This window comes from Agrilus planipennis, unplaced genomic scaffold (assembly GCF_000699045.2).
Source record: "Agrilus planipennis isolate EAB-ADULT unplaced genomic scaffold, Apla_2.0 scaffold274, whole genome shotgun sequence".
Taxonomy (NCBI): domain Eukaryota; kingdom Metazoa; phylum Arthropoda; class Insecta; order Coleoptera; family Buprestidae; genus Agrilus; species Agrilus planipennis.
In genome coordinates, this window is record NW_020439013.1 from 265151 (window position 1) to 280178 (window position 15028).

The 15028-nt window shown below is 35.7% G+C and overlaps 1 protein-coding gene across 1 annotated transcript in view; it reads right to left on the bottom strand.

Annotated features, from left to right (window-relative positions):
* Positions 1–812: 812 nt before the first annotated feature.
* Positions 813–15028, bottom strand: part of LOC112904924 — a 21770-nt gene continuing 7554 nt past the window's right edge. The window contains exon 3 of the mRNA XM_025976193.1: positions 813–1010. Coding sequence (XP_025831978.1) covers positions 813–1010 — 198 coding nt within the window. The remainder of the gene's footprint in view (positions 1011–15028) is intronic.

Genomic DNA, 15028 nt, shown 5'->3' on the forward strand with positions numbered 1-15028 from the left:
TTAGACAGTGATTGGTAATCTTCTCTGTTGGTCATATCTGACGGAAGAAAATCTAAATTAAAACTGACGAGATGACCCACGTAGTCACTTCTTCATGAAATATAGGAACTATATGTTTATTTGTTTTTTATCTGAAGACTATGCCACTGTTGGCTTACCTCGACGATTTAAATTAAATATTATATTTCCAATACCCAGTTTAAATTTTTTCAAATTCATGTGTTTGGAATCCGGATTAATTGCCTGAAATTGACGTCTGTAAGGAATCCAACTGTTATTTACAGATAGATATGGGTAATAGTACATTGTTGTTTCATTTCAAAAATTCTTCGGAATTATAAAAACTTGTTAGAAAATTATTCCACAAAAATGCAATCAGGTCAAGAGACGAAAAAAAGTTATTGAAGTACACGACTGATAATGGTTTATTTTTTATTAATTGACAAGTCAAAACAAAGTGATTTTCTTTGTAAAATTATGCCTGTAAATTTTTTTTCAACCTGACAAAACAAAAAATCATAAAAAAAACCGAAAATACCAGCCTTTATAAATACTTTTAAACCCCGTTTCTTTAGCTTTTTAGGCATACATTGTCGAAGTGATCCTGCCCTTGTTTCCTTATAAAGTGTGGCTTTATCGTTTTGGCGATTTTCGTCCCCACGGTAGCCTAACCCACAGTACCGTCTCCCTTGATCTTCGTCTTGGATTTATCCCCGACAGGGATCGATGGGTCGATCTTTCCCTCAGAAGAGTCCGATTACTGGATCTTTCTTTCTATCCCATCAGCCAGGCTCATAACTTTCCCCCTCAGGCTAGTACGGAAAACCCAAGCCCGTCACCTCAAGCCGACGTAGAGGTGCCTCTCTCATCTCTGAGCAGTTACAGCATGACGACCGAGCGGAGGTGTACTCTTGCACTCCCATTCCTGCCGGCTTTATCCTTTCTGAAGGGGCGTAAGGAGTAGCTTTGTCCTTCTTTTGTTCCATATTCATGGCTAAGTTCTGGTTGTTCTTAAGGCATTAATGGCAAGCACGGTTGGGCCCCCCATCACTACAAGGTGACAACCAAGGGAGGGAAGTCTGTGATACTGGAATCACGGATATCTTTTCTCAAATACGCGGTCACTGAAAGGGAGGGGGAGGTTAACGGAGCAATCGGTTGTCCGTCAGCGTTGCAAAGTACAGGCCTGACGCTGGAAGCTGGCGGAAATTTTAAAATGGCGTGGATGCGCGGTGGCAAAAGTAGGCAGTTTTAGGTATAAAAATTGCAGCCCTCACTCTTCAGTATTCCTATCAGGGGCGTAGATTATATATTTAAAAATAGGGATCAGTGACCAAGTAATAGACAAACAAACAGAAGAACTAATTGTTGATGTTGGTGACAGTGATAGAGATTCCAATGATGACAGTGAATGTGAAAACTAACTATAAAACAAAAGCAATAGGTTAATGTTTTCTTTTTGAAAAGTCATGTTTTTACATTATTTTCTAGTACGCTAAAAATAGGGATCGGTGAGCAAGTAATAGACATACAAACAGAAGAACTAATTGTTGATGTTGGTGACAGTGATAGAGATTCCAATGATGACAGTGAATGTGAAAACTAACTATAAAACAAAAGCAATAGGTTAATGTTTTCTTTTTGAAAAGTCATGTTTTTACATTATTTTCTACGCTACTGTCCTGTCTGTATTAATACTATAATTTACGCCTACTGAAAGCTTATTTGTGTATCGGTTCCAAGTGACTTAGCCAAATAAGTCATAAATGGGCAAGTACCTGCGCAATAGCTAGCCAGCTTCCTTCGTCAGACCTGTAGCGTCCGTTGCTTTTCGATTCCACTCGAGAGTGGTTATAAAATGGGAAGTCGTTTGGGGTCTCACTCCCTTAGCAAGATTATGAAAGCACACCGAGTCACTTTTGTTTGTACTTTGTTAGTGCTTACCTTACCGATTAGTAAATAATAGATACATTGTTTTTTTGATACAGTTTTCTGTTTGGAGATTTTTTTGATCGAACATCTGTATGTACCAGGTACATTTGAAGACGCTCTGATGTCGGCAAAAAATGCTGGAATGTCCCCTATGTTTGCTTCAGTTAAATAAACTGTCGGTTTTGGCTTATTATATGTATAATGAACCATAAAACGTTGGTTATGTATTTACCATAGGCATCTTTAAATGATGTAGAATTAGTATAACATAAGTAGGCCCTAAATGGATCGTTGTCAAAAACTTTAGGTTCATATCTTATCATCTTTTCAGATGCGTTATCCTAATTCCTAAGTCAAATGATTCACTGTTTGTTGGTTTTGCTTTCAATTCTTTGTAAAATTGAGTGTAATTTTAATTTGGTTTTTGGGCATCATCATGTGAGTTCGCCTATTTCTTTTATCTTCAACATTTTGTATCAGCAAAGCCCAAGGAGAAGTGTTTATATATGAAATTACATCTCTAGCCTCTCTTCCTAATCTATTTTTAATTCCATGCAAAATACTTACTAAAATTTACATTATTGTAATAAGTAGTTAGAGCAAGTTCACAATCTCCAAAATAAAATGGAAACAGATTGATGTTGGTAAATGCATCATTTAAACAAAATACTTTTTATTCAGAAGTTGTCATGGTTAAAATTGGCGATGATAATTTTGGTGGTGCAAGATTTATTTTTAATTCTGAGCCATGGGCTAAATTTAATTATTCTTCAGTGTCTGAATTGTCAGAGATGGTTGAAATGAAAAAGCGTTTTAATTTGTTTTGTAAATCAGAAAGAGAACAATGTGAGAATTGGTACTTACTAGGATTAAAAAAGTACGAAATAAGTTATCATCGTTCTTCGTCTGAACTCTTTGTGCATGAAGAAAATCGAAATCCCTAACGTGTAAATAACATCGAAATCCCTAACGTTGATCCCTGTTGTTTTGATTCTTGTTTTTTCTTTCTGAAATGATCGCAGCCAATGTTGTTTACTGGTCGTCCAGACTGTTGTTGTTGACTATTGATAGATACACGTATATGCAGCGCAAGTATTATGTACTCGCGTACCGAAAGAAGTTCGAATCGGAAAGTAAAGAAAATAGAATTCATCGAAATCATAATGCAAATACACTTTGTGAATCGTTTTTTCCAATTCTGTTCCCAATGTCGGTGATGTTCACGAGTTCGAGAAAGAAATTCTTAAAAATTGATTAAAAACGAATAAAACATTAGTTTTATTGAAATGTAACCTACTTCTTCTAAGTATAAACTGTTAAAGTTAATTAACAAAGAAAACTTTATATGTACAATATGAATATCTGTTTGTGTTAACTTTTAGACACCTTTATTGTGTTATCGCTTTCTGCTCCGATACCGGATGTTTTGTCTAATAAGCAGGTTCGCAAAACAGCAGCGGTGGACAGCAGCGAATATAATATTGTTTTAATAGTTAGTTCTAGATCTGCCTTCTGTACAACAGTACATGTTTCATTAAATATATTTTCTTTTATTATTCTTGGCTATTATCACTGTGTGTTATTACTGGCAATACTCCAGAGCCGGGCAAACTTTAACTTCGCAGGAGCCGCTACATGAGTTTAGTTTGAGTCACTCCATACCCTTCAATGAGTACGAGAGAGTAAGCAGTAATCAATAATTTTGTTTTGTCTTTTTCTTCTCCCTTCCACTCCCATATCAAGCCCCTTCATCCCGAAGACGAGCGAAGCCACTCTCGCAACTTAAATAATAATTTTCGTTACTACGTTCGCAAAACTATTGGGTTTGGCTATGGAAGAGGAGACTCATCTACGAAATGGAAGGGATAAGAAAAGGAAAGAATCATCTCACTCGCACTCGCAGGATCAATGAGGATCCACTTGGTTAACCTTGAGGATCTCTCGGGATGCAAAAGATCCGAGTTTGCACGGCTCTGCAATACTCAACATAAACCAGAAAAGCAACATAAACATAAAATACAGTTGTGAACAATTGAATCATTCTGGGTCATTGGCCTTTAATTTATCTTGGTTAACGATAGAATAATGTCTCGATTGCGATAAATCTTGGTGTTTATATTAATAATGTGTGAATTAACTAGTTAGGACTAAACAACTACCCTCATCAATAAATCTACTCTCCCATTTCGCCAACTTAAAAATGTACCGTCATATATAAAAACTCGATTTCTAGTAATGCACATTCTTGGATCCTATTTATTCGAAGACTGCATTCTAAGAGTGCGCACTACATCTAAGTAGGTTTTTGCTAAAAGAAATTGTAATAATACTCCTCAAATCTCTTATAAGATGTCCTAATTTCGCGAAACCACTTTTCACATTGTTTACATTGTGTTAGGTTCGTGCTTGGGGTCGTAATAAACTTCCTTGCATGCTGGGCAGATGCCATTTATTTCTTTAATAGTTGAACTTAATTTTGGCTCATTCATTATGTCACTATTTTGTTTCTTTTTCATTTGTTGCTTTCTTGCTTGTTGCTTTTTCTTTTTCATTACGTCATCCTGGTTCAGTGCATCCTTGTTAGTATCTCTGGCTTCTTTTCTTCCTTGTTTTCTTTTCCTATTATTCTTTGTCGTCTTTTCCAATGCGCTGCCGTCCATATAATGGCGCCTGGTAATTTTACCAGAGAGAAATAAGGAAAAGCAAACACCAGTGATAATAATTTAATAAGTATAACAAAAAATATTAGCTAATACATTTTTCAATATTAAAAATTCGGGAAAACAACAGCATAATGGTTAATAATTAAAATTTTAAAGAAGTTGGTTGTGGTGTAGAAACACTAGCTTCCCAGCCCGATTCACATTAAGCCGATTCTGTTTTTAGTTTTTCGTATAAGAGGTCTACCTCCTAAAAAAGACGTTCACTGTTTATAGAGGTGAAAGGTGTGTATAAAAGATGAGCTCCAATATTCTTCAAAATGGGGTTCTGTCCGTTATAGAAGCACTCTACGTGTATGGATTTGTATCTTTCAACACCAGCGAAGTTTATTTTATGGTTCAATTCAGATGCAGTAGTATTTTTAGGACATTTATTCGATTCCCTGCTTTCACTGCCCGTTTTCCGAAATTTCTCATCTGCAGACCTACATTATTAAAAATAAAATAACAATAGTTAGCAATAGCTGCTACTTGCTTGCCAAACGTTTCTTTGTTTTTTTTTTGTTCTTGCAAACCCAAGCTTCCTTTCCAACTTCTGTATATACTTACATTACTTCTGAAGAGTACGATAAACTTTTGATCTGTCTTCTCACAACCTTTCTATTCCTCTTCTTCTGTCTAGAGCGCCGAGCGCCATGAGTCCATTATTTAGCATTCGGGAGGACGCTGGTTCGATTCCGGGCCCATCTGCCTTGGTCCAAGTTTTTCTGTGGTTTCCTTGGATCACTTACGCAAAAATGTTGGGGCAGTAGTATTATAGAGATAATCTTTCATTCTCTTCTGTCTTCATTTCGTCTGTTTAATCTTTCTCGCTCGAACCCCCTCTCCATTTCCACGATTCCTGAAAGGAGGCTGAAGAGGTCCTTCCGCCCTACCTTCCGGCGTAGTTCGGAGGGACTGCCCATCCGCCAGCATTGGTGGCTGGTAGCAATAAAACACCCAAAAGGTTCTTTTTTAGTCGCAGCAAAGGCGCTCTCTTTCCGTTTTTGGTTTCGCTTTTTAGTTTCAAAAATGTATCCCTGTGGTGTTCGCTTTTTTCTGGCTGTTTAGCTGTTCATAATTTGGCCTATTTTTGCTTCTACCTTTCCGTAGCTAGAGTTTTGTCCTTGAGAGAAGAAATATCCAGAGAACACATAAAATATGATTTTATTGATATGTTAAGTACATTCTACAATTCTTTTCTATATTTTCGCACTAAGCCGCTCAAGAATGCTAAAATTACCAAAATCAGTTATGTTGAATCATCTCCCATCGTTTGATCGGCTGATGCTTTACCAGGCAGCCGGCTGTTTGGTAAAATTGGTCACTTTACGTCCTTTGCTCTAATTCAATTTGGAAAATCGGTTATTATAACCTTTTTCGCCTGAGTCATAAATTATCCCATTTCGTGGCTTTGACCCTTTTATGGTCAAAGTCATAAGAACCATTAATTTTCGTTCATTTTGGTTATTTTCTCTTTATGCCCTTTTCGATTTTCGTTTTTTTTTTATTTTGTTTTCCAGATATTGTTGTCAACCTTTAGATGCTACAGAAATTGGAAGCTGGCCCGATGTAAGGTGGGTGACCCAAATAAAGCCTATACCCTAATAAAGCCTATTGTGTAAATTTCCCGCTTAACGATTTCAAATGGTCGCCAATGTTTGTAGATGTGTGCGTGTACATTAACTATCATCCATAAGCACAGCAAGTGACCCGTGCCGCGAGCGTGTTGGAGTCTGCAGTCGAAAGCAACAACGATGTGCCATGCCCTAATAAAGCCTACAAAAAAAAATGTATAAGGCCTTATAACGGCACAGGTACAGACCTTATTAGGACAATGTTTTATGTCAGTTAGAAAAGTATCACAGTAAAGTAGTAAACCCTTGTTTTGAGTAACACCATGGAAAACGAATCACCAGCTTCTACCACAAGCAAAAAAAGAGCTCAATGAACTTCGCAACAGATGGAAAATGCTGTTAAAATGGTACAAAGAGGTAAACTATCTACATATGCTGCTGCAGCCAGATACAACATCCCAAGAAGAACCCTACGCAACCATCTAGCGAGTGGGTCGACTACACGAAAGCTAGGTCGGTCGGCTATATTGACTACAGAACAAGAAGCTGGACTTGTCAGAAGAATCATACGTTTGGCTGATGTTGGAGTTCCGTTGACATCAAAGATGTTGCGCGTACAGGCTTTTTCATTCTGTAAAATTAAGAAAATTCCAAACACTTTCAATGATGCCAAAAACGCCGCGGGGAAAAAATGGTTGAGGTTATTTCTCAAACGACACCCTGAATTAGCACGTCGTAAAGCACAGATTATGAATCCAGCTCGTGCTCAAAAATTAAATAAAGATATTGTTAGCGATCACTTTTCCAAATACAAAAGTGTGCTGGATAGACTTGGAATTGAACATAAACCTGAAAGCATTTACAACATCGATGAAAAAATTGTGGCATATCTTTGCACCATCAACAGGAAGTTCTGACAGCCAAAGGGAGAAAAAGAGTTCATCAAATAGCGAATGAGCTTGCTGAAAGTGTGACTGTGGTAGGCTGCAGAAATGCTATAGGATCAGTTATTCCGCTTATGATATTGTTCAAAGGCAAGAGACTAAAGCCAGAATTCCAAGACAATTTACCTCCAGGCTCTCTGGTGAAGATGACGCCAAAAGGAAGCATGACGACAGAAACTTTCATAAGGGTCACGTCTCCTCATATTTGATGGTGCAAAATGCCACCTGGACTTTACTATTGTCGAGGAAGCTGAGAAATGTGGCATTACTTTGTACTGTCTTCCGTCGAATACCACGCACGAGTTACAGCCTATGGATAAATCTGTTTATCGTTCTTTTGAGCACCATTGGGACCAAGAGTTGATTAAATACGTCAGTCAGCATCCCGAACGAACCCTTAATAAGACAAGCTTCAATGTCATTCTCTCACAAGTATGGCCGAAATGTATGACTATTACCAATATCTCCAATGGGTTTCGCGCTACAGGGTTATATCCATATAACCCAGATGCTATTCCTGAAGAGGCGTTTGCGCCCTGTGCGTTATCAGAACTTCCAAATCCTGCAAACAGTGACAATATTGCTGTCCTGTCTGATGAATCGGGTGAACATGAGATTTCAACTGCAAATGTGGAAGATTCAGATGGGTCAGGCACAGATACTGAGAATTTGCCACTGTCCTTGCTCTCAGAAAACAATCCGAATGCTGGAATTCCACAGAAGACGTGTGAGATTTATGAATTTTTACCAACTCCTAAGTTTAAAGTTGTAGCGACTGCTCCACGCAAGAAGTCTCTGAATTACAGGGCTCAAGAGGTAACAAAAGATTTGTTTGGTGACAGTGCTACGAATTCCACATCACAGATTACTGTACTATCGTCAAGAGTAGAAGATGTTTCTGGTACTTCATCCATGATAAAGATTAACACAAAGACGCCAAAATCAGCGTCAGTTACTGGCTGTACATCTGCACAACCTGCAGTTGTTGCAACGCGAAAGCGAACCTCAGCAAAGACTGCTTCTTTGACAGCAGATAAGCTTACGGAATCTAAACTAAAACGTCACGATAATAAACCTTCTTGGTACTGTCCAGCTTGTAAAGAAGATCGAGTTGATGATATGCGGCAATGTCTTACTTGTGGCGTTTGGTATCATGAGGTGTGTGTTGGACTCACACCCGCTGATAAAATATTTTACCGTTCAGGAGATTGTTTAAAAAAAAAGATCTGATCTAAAATGATGAAAAATAATTAATGGAATATCATTAGATTTAATTAGTAAGTATTGACATTGATTTGTATTCATTAAAAAGTTGTAAGTAATTTCTTTGGAAATAACAATTTGGTTTTTTGTTCCGCCTTCAATCTATGGTTTTATGATTTGAAAAACAATAGTTTATTTGGATATATTATATAGCTGAATTTTCTAAGCGAATGACATCATCTACAGCAATTTCAAAATGAGAAACACGTAATAAACTGATCATGGCGTATTAAGTTATGCCAATTATTGTTTCTCTGTCGTAGACAATGGGTGGCTGCAGTGATTCGTAATTTCCAAGTAATCGAACTTTATCGATAGTTGGAGGAATACGAGTTAGATATTGTATGCAATTGGTTTCTGTCAAGTGATAATGTGAAACAAATGTCTTTTGTCAAAGTAGCAGACCACGGATTTAGTTTATCTTAGCAATTATTACAAAACATATTTTTAATAATCGGTTAGCCAGAGGTCAACGAATTAGTGAAAGTAGCTGTGGAATACTGGATAACAAGTGGAGAATCTTTGTGTGTCTGGATGTGACTCCACAATTTTATGGTACTATAGTTAGTTGTATGTATATTACACAATTATGTGCGCCAAAAAGTGGTATACAATTTTAATACACTTTGTAAACCTGAGCTGTATCTATTATTAACAGTAGTCTTTCTCTGTTACTCTTACTAATTTATTTATTTAATTAATTAACTAACCAGAGGTCCTTAAATATAAAAATTAAACTAAAATAATTCACGGTAACTTGCTGGTAGTGTATAATAACAAAATAATATTAATTACATAGGATTTGTAGATTTAGAAAAAGCTTTTGACAATGTTAAATGGGACAAGATGTTAAATATACTTAAAAATGTAGGGATGAGTTACAAAGATAGAAGAGTAACTGGTAATACTTAGTTTGTATCAAAAGCAGCAGGCAGTTATAGAGCCAGGGTTGCAACGTGGATAAGTAAATATTAGGAAGGGAGTCAGGCACGGATGCACACTGTCACCGCTACTTTTTAATCTATACATCGAAGACGCCATCAGCACCATTAAAGACAGTACAACTATAGGGATAGATATACAGGGGCAAAAATTAGTATGCTTAGATTTCCAGATGATATAGCAGTATTAGCATCTAGCAAGGAGGAGTTAGAGATAGCTTTAAATAAAATGGAAACGGCATTGACAAAACAGTATTTTATGAAAATAAATAAAAGTAAAACAAAAATACTGGTATGCAAGGAAAGAAAAAGTAGGGAAAGGGCGAATATTGGTATATGGTATAGGTGATGAAAAATTAGAAGAAGTGCCCGATTTTAGGTATCTAGGAAGTCAGATAAGTCAGGACGGAAGGAGTAGTAAGGATATAAAGCAGAAGATAGCGCGGGGTCGTATCGCCATTAATAAAAAGAAGTCACTTTAATGCTCGCGAACGGTTAATTTAAAAATTCGAAAAAGATTGTTAAAGGTGTATGTTTGGAGCGCGGCGCTGTACGGGTGCGAAACATGGATAGTGGGCGCGGCGGAAAAGAAAAGGTTAGAAGCGTTCGAAATGTGAAGTTATAGGCGAATGATGAGGATAACGTGGGTAGAAAAGGTTAGAAATGAAGAGGTAATAAAAAGAATAGGAGAACAGAGGAGTCTATGGAAGTCAATAAGAAATAGGCGAGATAGGTTGGTAGGACACCTTCTCAGACATGAAGTTATAGTCAGAGACATTTTAGAGGCAGAAACAGGAGTTAGGAGCGGGTAGAGGTAGACCTACATTAGATTACAGTTCGCAAATAGTTAAGGATGTAGGTTGTTCTAGTTTTAGGGAAATGTGAATATTAGTTCAGGATAAGAAAGAGTGCAGGTACGTGTTCAAATAGTCTTAGGACTGACGACCTTTTGATGATGAATTGAAAAGAAAAAAAAATCGATTTCATACATTTCCGGTAACATTGAGATTCTTTTATTTAAAAACATTTCTGCCTTTCTTAACGATTGCACGTATATGACTTTAATCTTTCGAATCCCAGCTCATCCGCATTATACGTGAGATTATAAATAAAGTGACGCTTAGATATTTATAAAATTAGTATGTCAGACTGTTTGGTATCTTTTCTAGGTTTCTGTAGGTGTCCTGGGGTTTTCAGGGATAATATAATAAAATCCCTTTTGAGGAATAAATAGTTCCAATTCTTGTTTTGAGCCCTCACATATTCATAGATGAGATAACAATTCCTCTAGCACAAGGATATTCAGTGCTTGCCTTTACAACTAAGCATTCGACAATGTTAGATTTCACATCTGATTATAGAGTTTGAAGATATTTTTCCACTTTTAATCCTTTGCAAAATAACTACATAGTATTGAGGCACGGTAGAAAGTTTCCGCTTTACAGTGACTTTTGTTTCTGTAATATGCACCGTTGACGTCGTTAATTAAGTCTGCCTTAGTATAGACGGATCAATTTGTTTTTTAGACATAATTTTGGAACATCTATGATGAGTAAAGGTTAATTGTATGCGTTTACGTTTACTCCAAAAGCTTATTTACTTTAACCAGGAGTGGAAAGGTGTGGGTAAACAAGCCAATAAAAACTGCTCTTTAAAAATAGACTTGCAACTGCTCTTTAAGGAAGAATTAACCATTTAATTAAAAAAATAATAATATCCAGCTTAATCTTATCTTGATAATAAAAATTTCGTATTACTGTATCACCTTCTGCATTAAAAGACGCTGCTAAATTTTTGCAGAGGTAAGAAGTAGAAAGTAACAGTAAGCAAAAGCAACTGACCCTAGCCACACGTTTTTTGTACATGAGGATACATTACCTTCAAGAATTTGCGTAAATTAGGACTAACAGTAAATTTAAATTTAACTGTTGAGACCGTTTACATTTACCTTATACAATAAAATATGTAAATCCAAGTTTTTGGTTAAATAAAATTATACAGGCGCAGTTCCAGAATCTAAACAAATTTATGGAAAATTTTCAACATTGTAGTTACTAAAATATGTCGTGCTAAACTATAAGAACTGAACTTTTACTGTGGTTAAACATTTGTTAAGTAAAATATACAAGAGGCGTTGTAATCAAAAACTCTAGTTCCTGCATTCTAAAAATCTGTATAAAAATCTGATGAACTTCCAGAACATTGTGGACAAGGAAAAAATTTTTGTTCTTTATATATGAGGATATTACATTTATTTGTGCATGTTTTTTCGACTTGCAATTTTTATCTTCTAAGTAGAGCAAAATCTACGAAACTTTGGATTAATTTTAGGTTCAAGACTATGTAACTCTGTAGTTCCTAGAAGTTGTTTGTTTGATCCATGTAGTTATGCCAGATTAGGTTTTATATCAAAAACCTACTTTTTGAAAAACCGGTTTTTCCAGATTTCCATTTCATTGCCTCAAATAATGAGAATTCAACTTGCAATGTCTTTGGATTTGTAAGTTTTTCTTCAGGTTCTTAAAGAAATTTATGAAAACTATCGGACACATGTTCTGTCACCAATAGGTCCAGCAGTTTATCCAATGCAGATAGTGAGAATATCGGGAAAATAAACGAAAATATTTTCAAGCAGATAAAAGGCATCTTGAGGAAGAGATTGGTTAAAAATTTATAAAATGGGTTTCTGGAAAATAGGTCAACACTTTCTCAGGAAATATTGAGGCTAGACCATCTGGACCTGAGTTGGTTGACTCCTTTAGGGAATTAAATGTTCGATTTAAAAAGTTCTTTATCACAACAAATGGCGGAGGCAGACGGCAATCCAGAATATACACATCATAACTAAGATTAGAGTCACAGAATGACGAGCAAAAATAACTGAAACAATTTGGCTATGCCAAATTCTGTATTAGAATGATCATCATTCAAATACGAAGTCTGCTCAAAAAGTATCGCGAATTTTGTGTTTTTTCAGAAATTATTTATTTATTCATGAATATCTATTTTGTCCCCTTCAAAGCAATCCCCACCTGATATTATTATACACTTGTGCCAACGTCTTCTCCAATCCTCGAAGCATTTCAATAAATCATTTTTTGTGATCTTGTCTCTATCTCCTCAATCGTAGCGCAGGGGCCTCTTCAGTTTCGGGAACAAGAAAAAATCGCAGGTCAATATGGCCAAACTAAGTGAAAGATTAATATAACGCCACAAAAAAAAAATCGAAAATCGAATATACGCAATCCGCGGAAATTCAAAATTCGCGATACTTTTTGTACAGACCTCGTACATATTAGTAGGTAGACTTTTACAATTATCAAGATTATTACCAAATTTTCGGAAGGATCTGGGATCATCTAACAATTTATCTTCTGTTTTGGCAATATGATTCTTGATTAATTCAATAATACGTTAAATTAACTCTACAAAATTCAAAGTATTTCAATATGATTCTTGTATAGAACTCTGTTTTTTCTAATAGCCCTTAATTCCTTAAAGTCTAAATAAAGACTGTAATTGCTAGTACGACGTCAGGCGAAATGTGAAGGTAACTTTGTTACCGAAAAGTGCTTCGGACAACTACAGTGTCTTGTTTTGGCGTTGGGGTTTTGAGCTATTCTCTTTGTTCTACAACAACCGCCAAAGTTTTTCCAATCTTCATTTTTCTTAATTATCAATCTAATATGTTCAGGATCATACCAGGAATCGCTGTTGGAGAGGCACATGACTAGAAATCCGTTTGTTAATCGAATTATAAAAAGCATTTAAATCGTTATCAAAATCGCGTTCGTCAACAACGGTGTCCAGTCAACTGTTCTGTAATTTATATAGATAATTTCATAATTGGCATTAGGAAAATTACTACTAGAGTTTTAACACAAGAAATCTTATGTATGCTTCAATTATCATAAGTGGTGCCACATGATTAGTTTCCGACAACCATTTTTAAAACTTCTAAAACGTAAAAATACACTCTAATCACCTCTATCGATGAAAATTATAAATAATAAATTATTTACATAAAGAATTATTATAAACAATTTCCTTGTAGTAAGAAATATACCTAGTATTTTTCAGGTGACTGTAACTGGCCTTATAATTATGATAATGATGCGTTATTATACAGTTTGGAAAGCTCAAAGGGACATCTTTAAGAATATTGTGGTTATTTGAAAAAAATTAACCGGATTACATGTCATTTCAATTTGAATAAAAACCAAAATTTTTCCATGGTAAACAAAAATAAAAAAGCGACCTTTTCCAGTTGAGCTATAGCGCTCATCTTTGGTGAGGATTATTTTTCCATTAAATCGAAAAATTTGAGAAGGTAAGAGCAAAAAACTACCCTAATATACAGTAAATATTTTGCTTCCTTTAATATATGTATATATGTATATTCAACATGTTTATCCTATTTCATATTATAATCAAAAATTATGCCCATGATCTGCATGATTCGAGTAATTAAAAATCCAAACAAAAATGACAAAATTTAACCATTTCAAACCGTCAAAAATAATGCATCCTTAAAAATTGTATTTTTTTTATTTTTTCATCTAATTGTTAATAAGCTTTTGTTTCACGTTTAGTTTTTATTAAGGCAACTGAATCAAATTTTTCAGATTTTTCGTACAGTATTGATTATTATTTATTATGCTTTAATAAAGACAACTTTAAATAAGATGGAAGCGGTATTTACAAAACAGTACTGTATGAAAATAAATAAAAGTAAAACAAAAATACTGGTGTGCAAGAAAAGGAAAAGTAGGGAAAGAGTGAATATAAAGATAGGAGACGAAAAATTAGAAGAAATGGCCAATTTTAGATATCTAGAAAGTCAGGTAAGTCAGGACGGAAGGAGTAGTACGGATATATAGCAGAGGATAGCGCAGAACTGAGTTGCATACAATAAAAAGAAGTCATTTCTATGCTCGCGAACGGTTAATTTAGAAATTCGAAAAATGTTGTTAAAGGTGTATATTTGGGTGCGAAACATGTATCGTACAGTGGGCGCGGCGGAAAAGAAAAAGTTAGAAGCGTTCGAAATGTGGTGTTATAGGCGATTGATAAGGATACCGTGGATATAAAAGGTTAGAAATGAAGAGGTATTAGAAAGAGTAAGAGAACAGGGGACTCTATGGAAATCAATAAGAAATAGGCGAGATAGGTTAGTAGAACACTTTCTCAGGTATAAAGGTCTAGTTAGAGACATATTAGAGGCAGAAACGGAAGTTATACTTCATTTACTTTCTCTAGCGATGTACCCCTTCCAATGTCTTGGATGCGCGCTGGCAAAATCGTAGGTAGAGAGAAAAAAGCTAATTATACTCTCGAGTCTTGTCCATTAAACATACTTTTCCATACAGTACCTGCGAAAAGTGTTGTTCAATCATGAATAGTAGTGCGACTCGAAAACAAGCGTTAAAGCCTTTAATATGTCTTCAAATATAAATCAACATCTCGTTGATATTCTCAGTAGTAAATGGTACCAATAACAGCACATTTGAGCAATGCAATTGTAGTGGATAAAATGGTCAATTTTCCGTGCTGTACTGTACGGATTATACGCTCCTCACCGGTTAAGAGTTTGGCCGAGAGTTGTCTCCTTCCTTTTCTGGCCTAGTGCTGTTCTTTTCTACTTTGCGCCGGTCAAACTGAAGGTCACATCG